This window comes from Mizuhopecten yessoensis, unplaced genomic scaffold, assembly GCF_002113885.1.
Source record: "Mizuhopecten yessoensis strain PY_sf001 unplaced genomic scaffold, ASM211388v2 scaffold716361, whole genome shotgun sequence".
Taxonomy (NCBI): domain Eukaryota; kingdom Metazoa; phylum Mollusca; class Bivalvia; order Pectinida; family Pectinidae; genus Mizuhopecten; species Mizuhopecten yessoensis.
This window is the reverse complement of record NW_018480078.1, coordinates 211,451-235,547: the sequence shown is the minus strand read 5'-3', so window position 1 is coordinate 235,547 and position 24,097 is coordinate 211,451. Positions and strand designations below refer to the sequence as shown.

At 37.3% G+C, this 24,097-nt stretch overlaps 1 protein-coding gene across 2 annotated transcripts; it reads right to left on the bottom strand.

Annotated features, from left to right (window-relative positions):
• Positions 1-1,113: 1,113 nt before the first annotated feature.
• On the bottom strand, positions 1,114-23,527 carry LOC110443902 (AUGMIN subunit 5-like). 2 transcript variants are annotated; one of them, XM_021488359.1, is made up of 18 exons: positions 23,326-23,527; positions 22,479-22,702; positions 21,694-21,756; positions 20,827-20,859; positions 20,013-20,194; positions 18,820-18,979; positions 18,100-18,196; positions 16,378-16,463; positions 15,686-15,850; positions 15,235-15,316; positions 11,588-11,742; positions 9,995-10,157; positions 9,545-9,625; positions 7,371-7,519; positions 6,012-6,129; positions 5,139-5,280; positions 4,213-4,345; positions 1,114-2,191 (listed from the first exon to the last, which is right to left on the bottom strand). In XM_021488359.1, the coding sequence occupies exons 2-18, from the start codon at positions 22,601-22,603 to the stop codon at positions 2,050-2,052; spliced, it is 2,076 nt and encodes a 691-aa protein (XP_021344034.1). In that variant the 5' UTR covers positions 22,604-22,702; positions 23,326-23,527; the 3' UTR covers positions 1,114-2,049. The 2 variants fall into 2 exon arrangements, with proteins under 2 accessions (XP_021344034.1, XP_021344035.1); XM_021488360.1 differs by having other exon boundaries at positions 23,468-23,522.
• Positions 23,528-24,097: the final 570 nt, after the last annotated feature.

The following is a 24,097-nucleotide window of genomic DNA, read 5'->3' as shown; positions in this document are numbered from 1 at the left end:
TTTGTAGGCTAATGTGGCATTGAGATTTGACTTAGTAGCAACGATCGAGGACTACGCCGCTACGTGACGAGGTCCTATCCTATCATTTCTGAACAATTCGAAATCAGAGGTAAACACTTCGCTATCACTGACCTCTGGTTTTAACCAGGTTCTGTACCTATGAAGACGTCACGTTTAGCTGATTCAATAAAGAGTGAGATATCGTTGCGTTTGGATCTAATACTTTGAAAATTGACGAGTAATGTTCTCAATGATTTGATGGTTATTTTGGGCATAGATGATTTTAGTCTGAAGCATTCTTGGGTGAAAGGGAACCAATTGTGTATAAACCGTGGGTCTAGTCCCCCTGTGGGCTGAGGGGCGGGGCCCAACAGGGGAAATATAATTTTGTATAAACGGTGGGTGTGCCCCCCCCCCCCCCCCCCCCGGGACCTGAGGGGCGGGCCTAATAGGTGAAAAAATAGGTAAAACCTTTATAACCCTTCTGCTACCATAGGGATTAAGGGATATTATCCTAATTTAGTCCGGAGCATCCTTAGGCAAAAGGGACTCAATTTCGTATAAGCAGTGGGTGTGGTCTCCCAGGGGGCAGAAGAGCGGGGCATTATAGAAGAAATAGAGGTAAAACCTTTAAAATTCTTCTCCGACCATCAGGATTAAGGGATTTTATCCTTATTTAGTCTGTAGCATCCTTGGGTCAAGGGGACTCAATTTTGTATAATTGGTGGGTATGACCCCCTAGGGCCATAGGGATTGGACTCTGTTTGAAGTTTGTTCTCGCTCTATCTCAAGTGCTGGATGGATCTTTCTGAAATTTCATATGTACTTACAGCACCTACCACGGAGTGCTATATCTTTACTTCATATCAATTATTTTAAACATATTCAGGTGAGCGATACAGGCCCTCTGGGCCTCTTGTTTATTCATTTAAATTCTCTTAAAAATGCAGCAGGTTTGATCAAGAAGTGTGGCTATTTCACTGCGGTGAAATTTCACTCTATCTTTCAGCCAAGATAACCTATACAGCAATATGATACATGTAAATTTTACTTATTTCTCTTCATCTCCCTACGATCGGAAAATCCAGGCAGAATAAATAGCCCAACACGCAATGACCTTTATCTATTCATTTAATGTTTCGATCCATAACAAATGACATCAGAAATGAGGATAACATTGACAACCAAAGCACACACATCATTTTTTTTTTCTCTTTTGTAATCACATGTGACAGCTAAACAAGCACAATTCCCAGTGCTAGTTACATGCGTAACACTGGCACTTGACATAATAAGAATCTTAAAAGTAAAAACAAAATAGAAATCAAAGCTCTCATATATTTATATGTTCATTTTAGCTTTAGCGATAGGCATATTGTTACATTTGATAACTGAATATATATGCTCCTTTCTGGCTGGTAGTACAGCATCAACCTGCTGTCACCAATTTAACACTATGAAAGAATTATATTTGTAAAGGTTTGCCCCAATGATATTCTACAGTGAAGTTACGAATGCTTGCTTTTGATACCCGTCATTCTACAGTGAAGTTTAGAATGCTTCGTTTTGATACATGTCTATTTACAGTGAGGTTACGAATGCTTCGTTTTGATACATGTCTATTTACAGTGAAGTTACGAATGCTTCGTTTTGATACATGTCATTCTACAGTGAAGTTACGAATGCTTCGTTTTGATACATGTCATCCTTTTAAAATTCAAGATGGTGATCTGGTGGCCATCTTGTTCTTTTAATCAGAGAAACTTACATACAAAATTTTAAAAATGTCTGTTTTGTATTTCTTGACAAATAACATTAGCAGGTATTGTTTAATGACAACTGATGGATAGACAGAGTATGGACAAACAGCAATTTGAACAGGGTACTATTAGCTGATAGTATGATAAAAATGTTAGAGAGGTCTCCCAACAGAAACAGCACCACTATTACCTCATTCACCGAGGACACATTTGAACTCTTCCAATTCAAAGGTTTGAATAGTCCATCATAAAATTTCAGGGGTGAACACGTTAACAGTGAACACTTTTGTCACTTTTTACTTTGGTCCATATTCTGCAGCATGGCTTGTCGCAGCTTGGTGACGACTACATTCCAGCGATTCCGCCACTGTTGCAGGTTGTGTTGGTCCACAAGTACCCAGGGTACAGTAGACTGGGCTGGCTGCTCCCACCTTTCATACAGAAGAATCAAACATCATTAGCCAGAATGAAACAATCCTTTTAAAGTTGAGCAGTTCAAACAAAGTTCAAGGAATTACAAATTAAATGCATCAGTTTTGACAAAATGCAGATGGATCTCAATCATTTCAGTTAAAATTTATTCTTGATTGATCAGTTCAAACAGATGTCTCCAGTTAAGACTTTAAAAGCTGAAAAAACATACAATTAAGAAAGTTATTGCTTAAAAAGTTTTAAAATTACCACAGAATATTTGCAAGACATGTTGCTACTTAAAACTGTAAGCCACAAGCTGATATCTGTGTTCTCATATAAAACTACAAAATGTATAAAATGTCGGTCAGACATGATGCCCCTTCCCCCTGAAGTCAGTAAACTGGTGACAACGAATCTGTTGACCACATAGCAATGGTTGACCCATAAATAGCAACAGTGACCTTGGTATTGACCTTCAGACCCTGAAATAGGAACTCATCCGAGGTATTTTTGTGCTTGACATCTGTATAAACGTTTTTAAGAAATAAAGTCAGTAGAGTCGTGGAAATGCGATGAGATAGGACAGATATATATACACTATATTCCCCCCAACCACCTCCATTTTATAGGATGGAGGCTGAAAAAAACAAGAGTATCAGTAGAACTTATGTATGCATTTGGTTAGATTTGACACGTATTGGTAAACATATGAAGAAATGGGGAGTTTGGACGAAATGCGGAGTTTGGAAGATATGGGGAGTTTGGAAGCAGAAAAATAATATTTTAACATGATCATGATCCTAGTTTAAATGCAGGCAAAGTTATGCTCTGGATACAATATTTTAGCAAAGGGCAATAACTCTATTATTCAGGGGCTGCAGACCCTAAATAGGGTATAGTGCACATCAACTTAGTGTGACTGATGTACACACCAAGATTCATGATCCTAGCTTAAGTTGTGCTCAGGACACAACATTTTAGGAAAGGGCAATAACTCTGTAATTAAGTGGCTTTTGGCCCTGAATTTAGTAACGTGCACATTGCCCTAGTATGACAGATGTACAAACCAGGTTTCGTGATCCTAGCCTAAATGTGGGTAAAGTTATGCTGCGGACAGGAAAGGAAAGATGGAAAGACGGACGGATGGATGGACAAAGCAGCAACTATATGCTCCCCTGAAAATTTTCGTGGAACATAATTAGAGAAGAGACACATGTCAGATGATTGTTTTAAGGTTTTTCTGTCATGAAGAAGCTATATACCAACACATTCATCATTTGTAGATGTGGGCATAAATTCTTTACAAGTTTGCAGAATTAGGGGCAAGATCCAAAGGTTGCTAAAATTATCATTAGAACACTTCATTCTATAGCCTTGACCAGTTAAAGAACTCCTAATCAACAACTACATGATTTTGAAATTATTTCTCCCATATGTTGTCTGAAAATGACAATTTTTTTTGGCAAGTGATAAAACATTGCCCTTTATTATTACCAACCCCACTGCTTGAATGTCATTAGCTTGTCTTACACCATGACATCACCACACACATGACAATGCCAACAGAAGAAAAGGTATTCTATATCAACCCACAAACTGCTGTCTAAAACAATATAAAATGGTAACTTATGGTAAATGAATAATTGCAGTTTTCATAAACATAGGTGTCAACCTCTGTAACCTCCAATGAGGGATATCTCCCTCATTCCACAATTCGAATGAGGGAGAAAATCTGTGAAATGCGACTGAAACGGTTTATTTATTTTATCTTTCCCTTTTTAAGTATCAAAATAACTCCAAAAAGCGTTCATTTGATTCAGACACACCTGTTACAATCATTACACACACCCTGCAGTAATAAGGAGATCATTAGACCATAGGATGTAGATTTTGAGTTTGTGTGAGTTTGGACTTTGAGGAAGTTTCGAGGGAGATGGTTAATTTTTTGTCAAATTGAGGGAGTCTCCCTCCTAATAAGGGAAGTTTAAAAGCTATGCATACAATGTATGCAGCTCAAATCAAGAAGCTATTTACTCACCAGTCCTGAACAGTCTGTTTGGTAGAACTTGCCCCAGCTAGGCACTTCTGTGATTTTTCTATTCGGTCTTGAAGAACAGGAAGTAACTTATCCAGCTGCTTCCTGTCATGCTCACTGATATCTTTACAGAGGTCTAAGTTCAAAGAAAAAAAAATATCACGGCAATTCTTCTACACACACAAACATCTCATATATATCCAGATTAAATGGTAAGCATGTGCAAGACATACAAGAATGAACTGAAGAATAATAAAGAATTGAAATACACATACCGGTATGTATCAACTTTGTTATGTCATAATGACTCTGGTTTTTTATTTACATACAGTATGTATCTCATGGTATTTATATACTTGTACAGAAAAAAAATGTTTACTTATTACTTATACAAACTTTAAAAATATTATAGTATATAGTAATGTATTAAAACAGGAAAGAGAATAGTGTGCTTCCACTGTGGATCGAACCCGCGATCCCGTACTTCCTAGTTGGACAATCTACCACTGAGCAAGAGGGAAATTCCCACTAGCACAAAGCTAGAAGGCGACCATAATCCAATGTAGGATTAAAATCTGCAACAATAACATCTAGGCGGATGGGCTTATTACAGGACGATGAAAAAGATTTTGTTGGCATTTCTTCCTAACTGTAATAAATATTGGTAGGCTTATTGCCGGATAAACACGCTCTAACAAGATGTTGATCTTAGTATCGATATATTATTACAGTTATATTTGTAGTCTATGCTATGGTTCCTTTGCGTTCTTTTGGATATTTCTACTTCTCCAGTAATTTTACCACAGATAACAAACAATGTACCTGGTATACATCATTTTGTCAAAGGGTTAATTTGACACAACCAAGAGTTTTCTAATTTTATTACATTTCGATGATTGTACAAGTGCTGCAGGACAAAAATCACCTACCTATAATGACTTCTACAACATCTTTGTCTCCTGTCCTCCTTCCAAAATGGTGGAGCATTTTGTCATGGTGATCCAACTGTGCCGAGATATTCTTTGATTTTAACTTTTCCTCCAGACAGTGCGACATTATCAACTCTGGTGCCTACAACAAAAAGTAACTAACATTAATATTAGCAACTCCACTGCCTAGCTATACAACGAAGAGTTTATATCAACTCTAATACTATAGTAGATTGTACATGCGTACCAAATTTCATCAAAATTAAATGATATTTACCTGTTTAGTTTGTTAATTGCAGAAACCAGAGTGGATGAAGTGAGTGATGCTCCCCATACCGTAATGTCTTATCAAAACATTTTGACAGACGTATTCCGTCTTTTCGTATTGCAGAGTTATCTGCTCTTGTGAGCAGGTATTGATTGTTACGTCATTAGTTTGTGTGAGTAAATTACGTCATTTTCTCAAAAATGTGTGATGTTACTCTCACAAGCAAATGACGTAACAATCTAGTTAACCTGCTCACAAGAGCAAATAGCTCTGCAATACGAAAAGACGGAATAATGATAGACAAGTTCTACAATTCTTATCAAAGTATGAAGGCAGTTGTGTACCAATCTACTCAACAGTATTAACAAACCCTTGTCTAACACGACATCCCACCAAACTGGACACAAACATGAAAATAATCTCTTGACTACAAACAAAATTGACCTTCTTTGAGAACTGGACTGATAGTTCATGGTTTTCACTACCAGAAAGTTAACTTATCTGTTTTCTTAATTTACCCATATACGTAGGTGAATGGGAAAACATTTTGACTATAAAAAGTGCAACAGTTTTCAAACAAACAGTCACGAACATTAATTACGTACCAGATAGGCAGGAAACTGTAGACAGCTGAAGACATCGTGTAATGCCTGGCGGGATGCTATGGCAACAAGGTTTGTTGTCTGATTTATTGACATGTCCATCACAGCAACTTTGAAAGGACTGAAGCATTAAAAGACAAAACATAACTGCACAGAGATATCATTTTACAAGCTGATTGGGCTAGACATGTTGATTCCGGCGTTAATCTTACAGCCGTTGATATTGGTAGCACGAGGGCTCTATTCCAAGTATGAACAAGAAATGTTCATCCCTTGGTGAACGTACATCTCTGTGGAGTTTACACAAGCTTTGTTTAGTGGAGTATGGAACACACTACATTTGCATCCTGAACACATTAAGGAATATCAAATGTGCTTAAACTACTGTTGAAACATTAATTTCAAAAGTGTGGGTTTTCAGGAAATCATCACAAATTATGGAGAGAAAAAAATCTTGCTTGCACAGTCAAAAATTCAACATTTGTGAAAATTCTAAAATTTCTAATATGTTTTTAACATGTCAAAAGCTGTGATGCAAAAGATTGAAGTCTGACCATGCAAATGATTTGGAATCATTTTAAGTGCCACTTATCAATGTTAACAAATTAAAATCATTGTAAAGAACTGTGAAGAAGAACAATGTATAATACAAGTAGGTAAGGGATGGAGTGTCAACACCAAGGATTCCATAAATGTAACTTATGTTATAGTTTACATGTTTTAGGTGGCTAGCTCAGGCAAACTGTCATCAGAACCACCTTGGATTACCCCACTGGTACATTGACTGACCCAAACCCACAGGCGTTGGATCTCCTCACCCAATAATTGTATTGGTGTACGAATACCTTTATTTATTTCTACAATTTAAATAATGTACAGTAGAGCTGTCACGATACACTTTACCTACGATTCGATACGTATCTCGATATTTGTTCCACAATTCGATTATTTCGATTCAATACACCTTTATTTTAAAATATAAACAAAATGAGATATAAAACCAGTCAATACACGGAAACCTGCAGTGTTTCCACACTTTTGATTTGACGCTTGCCGGAGCATCACAATTTTTCATTTCCTTATGACGGTCCGCCATTTTGTTATGAATGCTTAGTGAAAATTGCATCCTCGCAGCCAATTGGTTGAGGGTTTAGAGATCAGCCAATGAAATTGAACGTCTCACAGATGTTTCGGCTGAAGCCGCATACACTAATATTCAGATCGTGATGCATCGAAAATCTTGAAAAATATACCGTGAATCGAATCGAACATAAATAATCGCAGTACAAGTGCATCAATCACGGTGAATCGTGACACCGCTATTATTGTACAGTAACAAACAGATTTGAAACAGACACTTACCTGTCAGTCTGCTTGGAGAAGAGCAAACAAGGAAGGGTCAGTCCAACAAACTTGTCCATTTCACTGATCATACATCCATGAAGGCCGTTAGTTAAGGACTTTGTTTCAATTTGATGTGAGAGAAGTGATCTTTGAATGTACTGCTGAATCTGTAGCAATAAATTCAACAAGAGTACAGAGGTGCAACAATATACATCCCTCCCTGCCAAACAGCTGTCAACCAATCACAGGGCAGTAAATGTTAATTATTCATCGCTCCCTGCCAAACAGCTGTCAACCAATCACAGGGCCGTAAATGTTAATTATTCATCCCTCCCTCCCAAACAGCTGTCAACCAATCACAGGGAAGTAAATGCTAATTATACATCCCTCCCTGTCAAACAGCTGTCAACCAATCAAAGGGCAGTAAATGCTAATTATTCATCCCTCCCTCCCAAACAGCTGGCAACCAATCACAGGGCAGTAAATGCTAATTATACATCCCCCCCTGCCAAACAGCTGTCAACCAATCAAGCCGTCAACCAATCAAAGGGCAGTAAATGCTAATTATTCATCCCTCCCTCCCAAACAGCTGTCAACCAATCACAGGGCAGTAAATGTCAATTATACATCCCCCCCTGCCAAACAGCTGTCAACCAATCAATGGGCAGTAAATGTTAATTATTCATACCTCCCTGCCAAACAGCTGTCAACCAATCAATGGGCAGTAAATGTTAATTATTCATACCTCCCTGCCAAACAGCTGTCAATCAATCACAGGGCAGTAAATGTTAATGATACATCCCTCCCTGCCAAACAGCTGTTAACCAATCAAGCTGTCAACCAATCAAAGGGCAGTAAATGCTAATTATTCATCCCTCCCTACCAAACAGCTGTCAACCAATCAATGGGCAGTAAATGTTAATTATTCATCGCTCCCTGCCAAACAGCTGTCAACCAATCACAGGGCCGTAAATGTTAATTATTCATCCCTCCCTCCCAAACAGCTGTCAACCAATCAATGGGCAGTAAATGTTAATTATTCATCGCTCCCTGCCAAACAGCTGTCAACCAATAACAGGGCAGTAAATGCTAATTATACATCCCCCCCTGCCAAACAGCTGTCAACCAATCACAGGGGAGTAAATGCTAATTATACATCCCTCCCTGTCAAACAGCTGTCAACCAATCAAAGGGCAGTAAATGCTAATTATTCATCCCTCCCTACCAAACAGCTGTCAACCAATCAAGCTGCCAACCAATCAAAGGGCAGTAAATGCTAATTATTCATCCCTCCCTCCCAAACAGCTGTCAACCAATCAAGCTGCCAACCAATCAAAGGGCAGTAAATGCTAATTATTCATCCCTCCCTCCCAAACAGCTGTCAACCAATCACAGGGCAGTAAATGTCAATTATACATCCCCCCCTGCCAAACAGCTGTCAACCAATCACAGGGCAGTAATGGTAATTATACATCCCTCCCTGCCAAGCAGCTGTCAACCAATCAAGCTGTCAACCAATCAAAGGGCAGTAAATGTTAATTATTCATCGCTCCCTGCCAAACAGCTGTCAACCAATCACAGGGCAGTAAATGCTAATTATACATCCCTCCCTGCCAAACAGCTGTCAACCAATCAAAGTGCAGTAAATGTCAATTATTCAACGTCTGCTCAACTTTGATCTTAACCTTGAACTTTGTATATTGTACATGCTTTTACCAATTTTCATCAAAATCACAAGATAAAAAAACAAGTTACGAAGCAGAAATCATAGTGTGGATCTAAGGACACTTACCACCATCATGTCTCATCAAAACTTTTAATAGGCATATATTGATTACAGATACGTTTTACTATACAGGGAGTAAGTGTTTTTGTGTGTTGTTATACAATGTTTGTCAAATCACATACACATAGAAATACACTCAATATCTCAAGCATGAAATGATACAGTTGAGTTATGGAATGTGTGTCCCTATATATATCTCTCAGCAGAAATCCTACCTTATTCAAATGAAAAGGTTTCATGCATTAAATATCTGTTCTTAGACTGGTAATAGCTATACATGTAGTTAATTTTTTGTAATATTTACAATCCAACAATAGACATATTTATAAGACAGCTGTTTTCGCTCCGACTGTCACTCAAGATTTTGTTTAATTTGCAGAAAAATCCTGCATGCTAGTAGACTTACCTCCCTTTGTTGCTCATCCAATCTGGATTTAGCATTGGCATTCTGTTTAATGAGGACACGGATTAAATTCTGTTTCTTGTCCTAAAAATACAAATTTCATATAATCTCATGGCTGTTTATTTTGGATTAAATATAGAGATATGCTAATTAGTATTGGTAGCAATTTGGTACACGTTCACAGACAATAATTTATAAAGCAAAACTTCTGGGACAAATGTACACACATCAAACATGAAGCATTGAAACTAGTGCCGCATGAGGATCAGAGGTCCAGCCGAAAATTATAGTCAAAAATACATTAAACTTAATAGTTTATAGTAACCCCCCCCCCCCCCCTCCCTTACTCCTACTTGTAAAAAACCTTGAGGTTGAATGGATTCAAATCGGGTTTTTTCCACATTTTGAAGCGCCATTGCATCCCAAACTTCAGTCAACACCACCCAGACTCACAGCAATCTGCCTGAAGTCCTGTATTTTCTGGTATTTAGCTACCAGCATGTCCTTGTCTCGTAGTGACTTGACAATCCTCTCCTTGAGTGTCTCGTCCTCGTCTATACAACAGGTCAGGGCAGCTCGCTTACCTGACAGCTCTAACTCGTACTCAACCAGCAACCTAATCAGTACAAAATACAAGAAAATCTCACTAAACCTTATAACATATAAGTTGTAAAAATATTTTTTCACTTTCAACTTTAATCATTATAACTTGTTTCTGATTTATAATCTTTCACATCAATATTTTGATATAAAAAATAATAATACAGCAGACGACAGTGACCTTTAACATTGTCACTACAGCAGACGACAGTGACCCTAAAACATTGCCACTACAGCAGACGACAGGGACCTAAAACATTGTCAGTACAGCAGACGACAGGGACCCTAAAACATTGTCACTAAAGCAGACGACAGTGACCTAAAGCATTGTCACTACAGCAGACAACAGTGACCGTTAACATTGTCACTAAAGCAGACGACAGTGACCTTAAACATTGTCACTACGGCAGACGACAGTGACCCTTAAACATTGTCACTACAGAAGACGACAGTGACCGTTAACATTGTCACTACAGCAGACGACTGTGACCTTTAACATTGTCACTACAGCAGACGACAGTGACCCTAAAACATTGTCACTACAGCAAACGACAGTGACCGTTAACATTGTCACTACAGCAGACCACTGTGACCTTTAACATTGTCACAACAGCAGACGACAGTGACCTTTAACATTGTCACTACAGCAGACGACTGTGACCTTTAACATTGTCACTACAGCAGACGACTGTGACCTTTAACATTGTCACTACAGCAGACAACAGTGACCTTTAACATTGTCACTACAGCAGACAACAGTGACCGTTAACATTGTCACTACAGCAGACGACTGTGACCTTTAACATTGTCACAACAGCAGACGACTGTGACCTTTAACATTGTCACTACAGCAGACGACAGTGACCCTAAAACATGGTCACTACAGCAGACGACAGTGACCTTTAACATTGTCACTACAGCAGACAACAGTGACCTTTAACATTGTCACTACAGCAGACGACAGTGACCTTTAACATTGTCACCCTTCAATTAGTCTGGTGCTAAATTTTGCTCTACCATTTTGTTTAATTCTTACATATCTTACATATCACAATTGTTGCTTTGGTGTTGAATCTGCCCTCATCTAAAATGGGTGGATATTTTACTATTAGTCTGTATAAATGTTCCCAAATGTCCACATTGTTTATTTTGTTCAGATATTGACCATTTTGAGGATGGGTTAAGGGAAGTAATTTGCAATGCACTGTTTTGCAAGAGCCAGCAGGGATACATTCAGAATGAAAAATGTTTTGGTACAGTTTTTTGGTTGCCAACAGCGCTCTGCACCAAGACCCATATAAGTCAAGGGTTACTAATACATTTTTCTGCAAATGTTCCCGAAGGTTTCATATTCTGTGTGTTCCCAAAGTGTATTATCAGTAGATGGTATTACAGCAAGCTTAAGTCTGAACTCTGATTGTCGGGCAAAAGCATTTCTATCATTACCTAGCCTTCTTCAGACTTTCTGTTTGTTTGAAGTTTTTCTGTAGCTGATTTTCAATCTTCTGTCTCACATTATTTAGCTGGTCGTCCAAACTCCAAGTCTCATTTTCATGTTTCTGAGTTTCTATGAACCTCTGGATTTGTTTCAGCTGACTTTCCTATAAAAGACATACAATGACATTTAACATTTAAATGTTTATAATACCTCAGATGTTCATATTCTAATTAATAAGCTTAGTGTGTCATTAACAAAAATTTTCAAAAAGTTCAATCAATTTTTGAAATTCATATTTTTTTTGCCTTTATCATCTATGTCTTCAGAGAGTCACCCTAGGTCAAATTCTACTACCCCAATGCCTTGGGCAAAACAAATTTTACGCTGGGACTTCTGAAAGTTTTTAATATTTTGTAGGAAAATGTCGCTTGGAGAACTAGAACTTTTCAAAATCTGCCTGTGGGCTTGTTTTTTAGATTTGAAATCATATACCCCTGATCCTGACTTCTTCTACATTTTAGGTATCAATTGCAATATTTTTGTGAAAGTGCATGATTATAAAATCTTGTGTTAATTTCTTGTTATGAAAGCCATTAAATCAGTCTTTGAACACATATAGACTCATTTCTTTTTCATAAACAGTCATTTACAAATGAACATATTTTCTTTTTTTGCTTTTGATCAGGGTTTAACAACCTGGCAACAGCCACGATCCTATGAAGGCTGGTTGCTACTCCACCAGAAAAACACTAGATGAAAAATAAAGAAAAAGTGCAAAAAGGTAGGAAAAGAAAAAGATCCAAAGTATTGCAGTGGGGACAACCGGTCAATTTTGGTCTTTTCGATGTCCCCTAATTAGTAAATCTAAAGACACATAAAGAAAACCCTCAGATTCTACACAGAAACCTACATTAGTTGCCGCCAACGATTTGCATGCAATGGGATAAAGCAGGTTTGTTCTTAGTTTCTTCAATGTACAAAGGATGAAGAAAAAATGTATCCCCTATTCTACAGGGTCGCGGGCCCTCATAAAACCCCATTAGGGGGTTATGCAGTGTGATACAGCAGGTCTATCGTATTCCCTGAACCTGCCTAGGATTTAGGTTCAACATAAGAAAATCACTAGAACAGGGGCAAAACCAAGACATAAATATCAAGTACATAACAATGTAATCATATTTATTTGCTTAAGACATCAATTTAGACATCTGAATAATTGCATTTTTTTAAAGACTGGTAAGATACTTTAGTGCTACCAACCACATACATATATATGCATCCTATCATGATAGAAGCATATTCTGTAAAAGTCTATATAATACTGAATTGAGCATTTTGTTGTATATAATTCCTTGATGTATAGTAACAATTTGTAGCAGGGGTGATCACTTATCTCTAACAGTTGGTGGACGCTCTGTAACAGGGGTGATCACTTACCTCTAACAGTTGGTGGACGCTTTGTAACAGGGGTGATCACTTACCTCTAACAGTTGGTGAACTATCTGTAACAGGGATGATCACTTACCTCTAACAGTTGGTGGACGCTCTGTAACAGGGCTGATAAATTACCTCTAACAGTTGGTGGGCGCTTTGTAACAGGGGTGATCATTTACCTCTAACAGTTGGTGGGTGTTTTGTAACAGGGGTGATCATTTACCTCTAACAGTTGGTGGGCGCTTTGTAACAGGGGTGATCATTTACCTCTAACAGTTGGTGAACTATCTATAACAGGGATGATCACTTACCTCTAACATTTGTTGGACACTTTGTAACAAGGATGGTGGAGAGGAAAGGCTGGTCATTTCTCCTGGCTTCTCGTATTTGAAACTGAAAAATTGTTCAGATTGTTATTTTCATAGACTTTTTTTGAGAACAAATATGCAAATATTTCTGACATCAACAAGGTTCTATACTAAAAACTTGCAATAATGAAGGGGTGATCACTTACCTCTACCAGTTGGGGGCCGCTCTGTAACAAGGGGGATAACTTACCTCTAACAGTTGGGGGACGCTCTGTAACAAGGGGGATAACTTACCTCTAACAGTTGGGGGACGCTCTGTTACAGGCGTGATCACTTACCTCTAACACTTGGTGGACGCTCTGTAACATGGGTGATCACTTACCTCTAGCAGTTGGTGGGTGCTTTGTAAGAGGGGTGATTACTTACCTCTAACAGTTGGCGGACGCTCTGTTACAGGGGTGATCACTTGCCTCTAACAGTTGGTGTATGCTCTGTAACAGGGGTGATCGCTTACCTCTAACAGTTGGTGGCCGCTCTGTAACAAGGGGGATCACTTACCTCTAACAGTCGGTGGACGCTCTGTAACAGGGGCGATCACTTACCTCTAACAGTTAGTGGACGCTCTGCAACAGGGGTGATCACTTACTTCTAACAGTTGGTGGACGCTTTGTGACAGGGGTGATCACTTACCCCTAACAGTTGGTGGACGCTACGTAACAGGGGTGATCACTTAACTCTAACAGTTGGTGGACGATCTGTACCAGGGGTGATCACTTACCTCAAACAGTTGGTGGACGCTCTAACAGGGGGGATCACTTACCTCTAACAGGTGGTGGACGCTCTGTAACATGGGTGATCACTTACCTCTACCAGTTGGGGGCCGCTCTGTAACAAGGGGGATCACTTACCTCTAACAGGTGGTGGACGCTCTGTAACATGGGTGATCACTTACCTCTAGCAGTTGGTGGACGATCTGTTACAGGGGTGATCACTTGCCTCTAATAGTTGGTGGACGCTCTGTTACAGGGGTGATCACTTACCCCTAACAGTTGGTGGACGCTTTGTAACATGGGTGATGACTTACCTCTAACAGTTGGTAGACGCTCTGTAACAGGGCTGATAAATTACCTCTAACAGTTGGTGTTTGCTTTGTAACAGGGGTGATCACTTATCTCTAACAGTTGGTGAACTATCTATAACAGGGATGATCACTTACCTCTAAAAGTTGGTGGACGCTTTGTAACAGGGGAGATCACTTACCTCTAACAGCTGGTGTATGCTCTGTAACAAGGGTGATGACTTACCTCTAACAGTTGGTTGACGCTCTGTAACAGGGGTGATCACTTCCGACTAACAGTTGGACGCTCTGTAACTTACCTCTAACAGTTGGGGGACGCTCTGTAACAGGGCTGATAAATTACCTCTAACAGTTGGACGCTCTGTAACTTACCTCTAACAGTTGGCGGACGCTCTGTTACAGGGGAAATCACTTACCTCTAACAGTCGGTGGACGATCTGTAACAGGGGTGATCACTTCCGACTAACAGTTGGACGCTCTGTAACTTACCTCTAACAGTTGGGGGACGCTCTGTAACAGGGCTGATAAATTACCTCTAACAGTTGGACGCTCTGTAACAGGGATGATCACTTACCTCTAAAAGTTGGTGGACGCTTTGTAACAGGGGAGATCACTTACCTCTAACAGCTGGTGTATGCTCTGTAACAGGGGTGATCACTTCCGACTAACAGTTGGACGCTCTGTAACAGGGTTGATCACTTACCTCTAACAGTCGGTGGACGCTCTGTAACAGGGTTGATCACTTACCTCTAACAGATGGTGGACGCTCTGTAACAGGGTTGATCACTTACCTCTAACACTTGGTGGACGCTCTGTAACAACGGTGATCACTTACCTCTAACAGTTGGTGGACACTTTGTAACAAGGATGGTGGAGAGGAAAGGTTGGTCATTTCTCCTGGCTTCTCATATTTGAAACTGAAAAATTGTTCAGATTGTTATTTTCATAGACTTTTTTTGAGAACAAATATGCAAATATTTCTGACATCAACAAGGTTCTATACTAAAAACTTGCAATAATGAAAATCAATCCGAAGGGCTATACGTGATTAATATTCTATTTCCCATACACAGTTCAAAACATTGCTACTAATGTATTTTGAACATTTCTTTTTAATATTTGATGACTAAGTCTATGTTATATCAATGAAAATACAGTGTAGATATAATATACAAAATAAATTTCAGTTGGCATTCATACATGTAGACTAGAAAAAATAAAAGGCTCTATGCCAAACCTGTGCAATAAATCCCATTGGTTTAAATTCCTTTCCTGAGAAGTCTTACCGTAAGCGCTCTGCATCCTTACGGAGATCAATAGAGCTGGTCTTGTCACGGAGAGAGAAGCTAGACTCCTGTGTGTTCACCAGTAAGGAGGAGAAGGTCTGTTGTACAGAGAACTCCCGTAGAACGGTCTCCACTTCGCTCCATAACAATTCCTTCTTGCGCTGTCTAGAAATTAAACAATCAACATATTTTATAAAAGATTTCAGAGTGATACAAATGCCTTTAAAACGTTTTAGCTTAAGATTTTTCTTTTGGTTAAAAGGATTTTTTTATTGTTTGTGTTTTTCTTTCAAAAAGACGACTTTTTTTGACACTGGGATGTGCTCAACATGTCAAAATCTTTCTAAAAAATAGAAGAAAAAAGAAAAAAAAATATCAATATATATGCAATAGAATGCTCTTAAATATAACGGAATTTTCTTTAAGACTTACTAAGAGGCAATTATATCTACATTTTGGATATGTTTGACATGTATTGCAGCTCTGAAATAAAAGTTGATATGCTCTATTCCGTCTTTGCGTATTGCAGAGTTATCTTCTCTTGTGAGCAGGTATTGATTGTTACGTCATTGGTTTGTGTGTCAGAAAATTACGTTGTTTTCTCAAAAATTGGCGACGTTACTGTCACCTGCTCACAAGAGAAGATAACTATGCAATACGCAAAGACGGAATAGATATATAAAATAACTTACATGGCCGTTTTTTCTGTATCAAAAGCACCCTGCAGAAGTGTGTTCAGAAACAATCCTACGGAATCACACGTTTCCCGCACCTTTTTCTGGAAAACAATAATTAACATGGTGGTCATCACGAACCAGTCTGATAATCTTTATTTACTTGTCTTGAACTTTAAATTGATTATACAAACAGAAATTTTTCAGTATAACAAAAAACAACAACAACAAAAAAGGACAGTATTTCTTGATATTTTTAGATGGATAAAATGAGAAAACCTTGCCTTTTTGTCAAATGTTGCCCCCACTTCAGGGTTTATTATCAGTGATTTTGGGAAACGGACCCTGGGATGAAATTGGGAAAACATCATTTAGATAATTAATAGCCATTTTGGAAATTTTGTATTAACATTATAACAACTCTGAATACATGGAATTAGATTGTCTTAACTTTTATCAAAGCCTGTCTTTATGACAAAGTGATCATTCTGTCTTTCCTACACGTACATACCTGGTAAGCGGCATTTTGAGAACTCAGTCAATCTGTAGGAATTTATTTAAATTTATCACATAATCGGCCTGTTATCCAGTGAATTTGCCCCTGTAATATTTTTACATATGTCACTAGTGTAATATAGCCTGGAGCGCTTTTCATTGACTGTGCCGGTCAGAAATTGATTGTGATGCCATAATATGGACAATAACGTGACGTCATAAATTGTGAATGGCGCAACAAAATGGCTGTCTCCGTTTGATTATGCCCTCTACGTTTTGGCTTTAAAACCTGTCAAAATGTAAGTTTTCTGAGTTGTGTGATAAAAAGTATCTTAAATTTGTTTTCATTTCATATGAGCTTTCATGAAACGTGTCTCGAAGTTATAATTTTTGCTCGCCAAGGATCGCAAAAATAAAAACTCCTCAGACTCGTTTCATAAAATCTCATATGAAATGAAAACACATTTAAGATCCTATATATATGCATTTATATTATTTGTTTAGATTTCCAAATTGTGAATTTTAAAGACGCTAATTGGGCAATTAGGAATGGGTCCTATCAACAGACCTAAAAAGAACCTTGATGAACCCCAGCCACCCCATGCCACCTCGTTCACTTAAATGTGTCGATTCCTGTGTTTTCAGTAATTTAACAGGGTAAAAGCATATCTAGGCCTCAGACAACAAATACACTTCCAGGTCGTTGTACATGAATGTAGTGCATAAAGGCATTTCATGTCAGTTACTAAATATTTTTTCCTGTCTGATCTATGAAAGATATTTTTTTTTTTTACATAGAATTGTTCAACAATATCTATTCGAGTGATTAAAGGTTTTGACACAGTTTTCAAGTTTGTATTCGCAGCAGGACACAATGAGTGATGAGGCTTGCACATTGATGTTTTGTGAATTTTGGTATTTTCACCTATACATACAGGGTCGTATCATTTAAATGAAATTATCTCTCTTAAATGCCAGTCATGAGATACTTTCCAGCTCACTGTAGGTTCAGATCGAATAGATATACAATAGGAAATAGGAGCCAGACCCTGCCCAAAGTTCTAAATATTTTTATTTTTATTTTTTTTGGTAGTGACGACATATAGTAGGATTAATTGTGGTCTAGCTGATGCCATCTACAGTAAGACAGAAACTTCAAATAGAGCAATCTTTTTATCAACAAGACCATAGAAAACAATATAACTTAAATCATATAGATCACCTGTAAAAGCTTAACTGACTTACACTGCATCTTGTCTCCAATGCTGGCATGTTGCTGTAGTGGTCCTCATCAGTAGAGCTATGCTTTCGGCTATAGTATTCATCTGACTCTGAAGCTTTTCTGTCAATGAAAACATTTAGCAGTGAATTTTGGGACACAGAAATTGGAGTTCTTGACTAAAGCTTTTCCTGTCAGACTTGCACACGTTTTGAGAACTAACTCTATCTCTTTGTCTGTACAGTTGTTGTTGTTGTGATGAAGGGAATGGATTGCGTCGTGAAAGGCAGCCTTCTTTTTTTTTGTAATCAGTTGGTAGTCGTTGAGCATCATTTGTACTGTGATAAATGCTGACATTAGAAGTGAGGAATCTACCTATCTTATACCCTTGGGCATAGAAGAGCATTTTTCTCTCATTTTAACCACCAGAATCAGCTAAGAAACCATGAAAATGCATTTTGACTGGCTACCATTTTGAAAATTTCAATTTTTCCCCTCAGCTTTTTTAACAAAAACGAGATTTAGCATACCCTATATTTGCAAACAGAATTTGTGCAGAAAAGTTTTTAATTTCACCACGTTGCCTTTAACGCATTGCGGCATCAGTGTTTTCTAAATTCGAGACGTCACGTCATTCTGACCTCATGTCACAAGAAATGTGGTGAGACAGAAATTTCCTACACCCCTTTCTTACCATGGACAGCTCTATCTTACACACGCGGAAATGAGAGAAAATGATTTCCTACTTTGCTCTGCTGGTGACGTGCTGTATGCGGCTGTTGATTCTGCGACAATACTCCTCGTACATGTGACTGGTATTCTGGCCCTGTTGGTTGAAGGTCTGAAGGAGAGCCGACTTCCTTTGTAGACCAGTTAATGCTGAACAAGCCAGGACATAGGTTCTCTCTGTTTTGGAAATTAACATAAAGACGTGATCAAATCAACAGTAGATTCAGCATCTAAAATAAATATATAATTTCCAGCTTGGCAGACTGCACCAGAAACCCTGGATCTCCACTGTTAAAAGGTATATATATACATGTACAGTATAACCTTGATGTATCGCCACCCATTGTACCGCCAAACTTGCATACCGTCATCAATTTTGTCAGAACCGATTTCCACACATTTAAATGCAACCGCCATATGCCACAATGTTTTGAGAACAGTCGTTCAAATACCCCTTTGTTTGCCCCCAACAACACCACCTCGCTCCATCGAAGAAAGTTACCTATATATCGTTGATTTCACAGTTGACTCAGCCCTGGGGGTCAGTCTTAGATGTTGTAATTACGTATAGTATGTGTGTCTAATCAATTTATTAATTAACATCTGAATACAATTTACCATTTATCACCTCTGTCGGTTATTTATTCATTCATTCATATCATAATTATGGCTTCTTACATGGCTTCTCAAAAAAAGGAAACAGGTTGTGAAGATATTCAATTCATTTTACAATTAAATGTCGGACTGTGGATGATAATTGGACTAACAAATCGAAATAGATTAGATGATACCGACAGGACACCACCGTTGTGCTCTGCATTGTTTTGTCACCTGACTGTCACGTACCGCATCAGCTGGCTATCACAGATAAAGGTGCGGATGCAGATTTCAGCGATCGCCATGTTCCAACCAGTCCAAACGGACTTGATCTCGATCCCCATTTACGTTTGACTATAAGACAGTTTCTTGAAATGATCAGATGCTTGCAACCCACTCAGGTATTATCGGACGATGTCAATGTTTTCCCAGCTACGCAGGCTTCTGATCGTGATGTTATAATATAATCCTGTAATCTGATTGTGACATCATATGCCCCGCCATATGCCACAATGTGATTTCCCTATATTTGTCATAGAGTACATTTCCAAATCCCATAAGAATAAGCAGAATAGACACGAAATTGTTATTAGGTATATAACAGTACACTTACGTGTGTCTGCGAGTTCTTGTTGTTGTCTTCTTAAGTCATTCTCTAAGTGACTTAGATCTGTGATGATGTTAGTGGCCTCCCCTGCTAGTCGAGCCCTTCTATCCAATAAGGTCTGCCTCTGGCTATCATATTTCTCATCAGATTTGAAACGGACTTTATATGTCCTCTTTTTTCTTCCTTTTCTGATGTTCAGTAAAGGAAACCCAGTAATTTCAACGCTTACTGCATCTTTACTATTCCCATGGCGAATAATGTCACCAATTTTACAAATTTTATTATACAAACATGTAGTCTAGGTAACACAAACAAGTTTTTTTTCTTAAAATTCTATAACCACACTGAAATTGTATTATCTAGCTATAACTTGACAGCATTTTTATTGATTTCTGAAAAGCTGAATTCTGTGTTCCAGATACACACATCATTTCTGTTTGTAACTCAACAATATACGAACGAGTATTACACTGCAATACGTTCTTTGCGATTGTACAAATTAATGGAATTCCTGCAAATATAGGGAAATCTCTTTGGAAACGTTACCAATGAACAGTCTGGCTTATAATTAGTACTAATAATTAATTTTTATATCAAATCATGTAATAGTTTAATATTTGAACTTAAATATCTCTCCTATAATGTACACTGATGACTGTATAGTTTTATTTCTATGATGTATATTCTCACTTTTACATTTTCTTCACTGTTTACTTGAAAATTATCTTTTATAAATGTAAAATGTTACTTGATGCTAAAAAAATCGAACTAAAAATGTACTACAGTAAATACTAGCCTGTGTTTGCATTTCCAAGGATACAAAGTTAAATTGCCTTGTACTTCTTTAACAGTTCTGAAAAAAAAGGAAATGAGGAATGCAAGTTTTATTATATAAGATGCCCAAATGCAGCATTAATGCAAATAACCAGTATAAATGTTTGTGATCAAACATACTGTAGTCAAATAGTCAATAGCTAACACTGTTTAAATCTAATTTTCCTTCAGATAATGGAAAGTTTACCTTTATAATTATATATTACATTCGCAATGCCCAATGTAAAATTCCGTCTTACAATAAAATTAGTATTTACGCCAAATTGTTATGAGGTATGACTGTTTTACGGTACAAATATTTCATAACATTTTCCTTACTGAAAGTACCTCATCATGTATGTTGAGTTTTGTCTTGGACACCTGGTACATACTGAATTGTATATATCAAATGCATCAATTATATTATGGCACATGTAATAATTTCAAGTTTGATAGATTCAAAATTACCACCAGGCTGCCTGCAGATAATGATAACATCAAACCAGGAACGTGTTGAACTTAGATCCCCAAGTATATAATACCCAAGTATGGGTCCTATTTCCTCAAATCAACCATGCTTAGAAATTAAATGTATTTGAGATGACAGATTTATCAGATTAAACTAAAACAAAAGAAATAAGTGTTTTCTTTTCGAAATTCTGTCTCAGTCAATGCTTAACTAACTTACATGTACAAAAACATAAATTTACATCAGGTTTGTATACTAGTGCTTTAAACTGTGCTGTCACAGAATGACACGTCACTTAGTCAATTTACAAGACTGGTGAAGGGAGATAACTTTTACTTTTTTTAGGACTGTAATTATCCCATTAGATATGCATGTGCAGCTAATTTGAACAACTTAGAGACTTACTGTGCACTGTAGACATGAGATGTAACAAACTTCCATATATCTTTCATCTGACCACGACATATGCTGAAAGAAAATTAAACAAATCATTATATATTTGATATGTAGTAATACCAGCTATTTGTTTTATCAATCCTAACCACGAAACCTACATGAAAAATATAATGCAATAATGGTACTACAATGAATAGATTTTTTATTAACTGTAACAATACTAGAAAGAATGATCTAAATCTAAGAATATGAATTTTGAAAAAAAGATTAAAAAAACAACATATGCAGGGCTTTTTAGGGGCCCAACAGACCCAATGTTAAATTAGTCAGACATGGTACAGGTTTTCCGGCAGGATAAACTTCAAACATGTTTCTGGGTACAATTTTCAGAAGAATGAGTCAGAGATTTTCTGTTTGTTTCACTTTGGATATAATTATTTTTCCCAAACTAAAATGAATCAGAACAAATTCAAATTAGAATTTTAATCAACACAATACTTTGGAACAGTCTAAAATAGAAAGGATCCAAATATTATTTTAAAAAATATTAAACAAATTCCAGCAAGTTTCTAGGCCTTTTGAAGCACTTTTCACAATTTCAGCACTTTTCATTGCCTGTATATATTAATGAGCCATGTCTCATATTCTACTGTATCTGCCAATGTCTTATAATAATTACCCAACATTTCATCGAGTGATCATTAGTTTGTTCCTTAAGCTTAGCTTGTTCACATTCATTTGAAGAAGTAAATTGTATAATAAGGGAACTACTGTACAGTATACAACTTTCTTACTCCTTGAATTCATCTACATTAGGCTGTCGTACACCAACACCCTGTGGGCGGTAACGCATCTCTTCCATGGCCCATTTGTGTAACATCACAGCCAAATCAACATCATCACGTCGGTTTGAAGTCATGATATCAAATTTTCTCTTTCAATGAATATAGAAGCCAATAGAATTGTTCATTTCTTCTTTGACGAGTTCCTTTTTTTCAAACAGCAATCATTGGTATATCTACAATAATGAAGAATGCATTAAAATGAATGAAAAGTTTATTATTGCCCTATCAGAAACATTTTACAATGATCATGATCGAGATACATTATAATTATGTAGTCAAAGACATTTTGGACTATTCTTGCCATTGATTAAAATATGTGTCATCATTATGTAGTGAATTGTAGTGATCAAATTGTAGTGATTACATTCTACGGAAGAGTACATTCTTAGAAAAGGAAGATGGCTTTCATAGAAAGAGATATATATAATACATTTACATATACGGTGTATATATATATATATATGTATGTAACTTAACAGCTACTGGAGCACCGGCACATCTGGCTATATATATATATATATATATAGCTATATTTGGCCAGATATGCGCCAGTGACAGTACATCTGCCCCAGTACATGTTAAAATGGCACTGACAAGCAAACCCCACCCAATAATTATAAGTTTCTAGTACTAGTGGGTCACACAAATATACGTAATCCAAGCTAAGTTTTATCAAGTTGAATTGGTGTGGGTTTTTTTGTAACAGCATCATCATCTGAGAGTAAAGTGATCCAAACACATGTGCATAAAACATCAACGATGACAGGCTGAAACACATTTCGACATTCAAACTTACGTCAAGTTACGACTCGGACTCACAGCAACAAAACAGTTGAATATAAATTCTGGTCGGTTATAACATAGTTTAAAATGGCAAAAGGCAAATATGTATGACATTAACATGCGCAAGTAAAAGAGACATATTTGAACTTCCATACATCATGATGACAGAAATAGGCCTGTTTGGAAGTTGAAAAATCCGCCATCTGCAAACCGGAAGTACATAAGTTTCTAATAACTTAAAAAGGTCATATTAAATCCGGAGATTACGATTCGTTCTGTCGACCAAAGAAAAATGTTTAAAATATCGTCGATTGATATCTGACTCACAATACATAGAGTTAGGATTTCGGATTTTTTTAATTAATGATTATTCTATTTTTATGTGCTTTAGGGCAAATTAAGCATGTAATAGGTAATGTAATAGACACAGGGACACCTTGGCGCACACCCATAAATGTTTCGGTCATATTTGATGACCGATCAGAAAATGGAACGCGTTACGCACATCTACATATAGTACATATACTAACACTCGTGTGAAGTTTCATAAGTATCCGGTTTCTAAGAGAGAAACAACCTGGAACCTATTGGCGGAAAAAAAATAAAATTAATAAGAAATTAAAAATTCCTAGTGTCCATGTAGTCGCAAATCGCAAATTGAATGATACATTGAAAAGAATGTGCGTACCCATTTATGCTCTTACAAGTTTAAAAGGAGAGGAACCAATGGCATCACATTGGCTTAAACCTATAACTGTGTTGATAAGTTATAGGCAACGACGGCC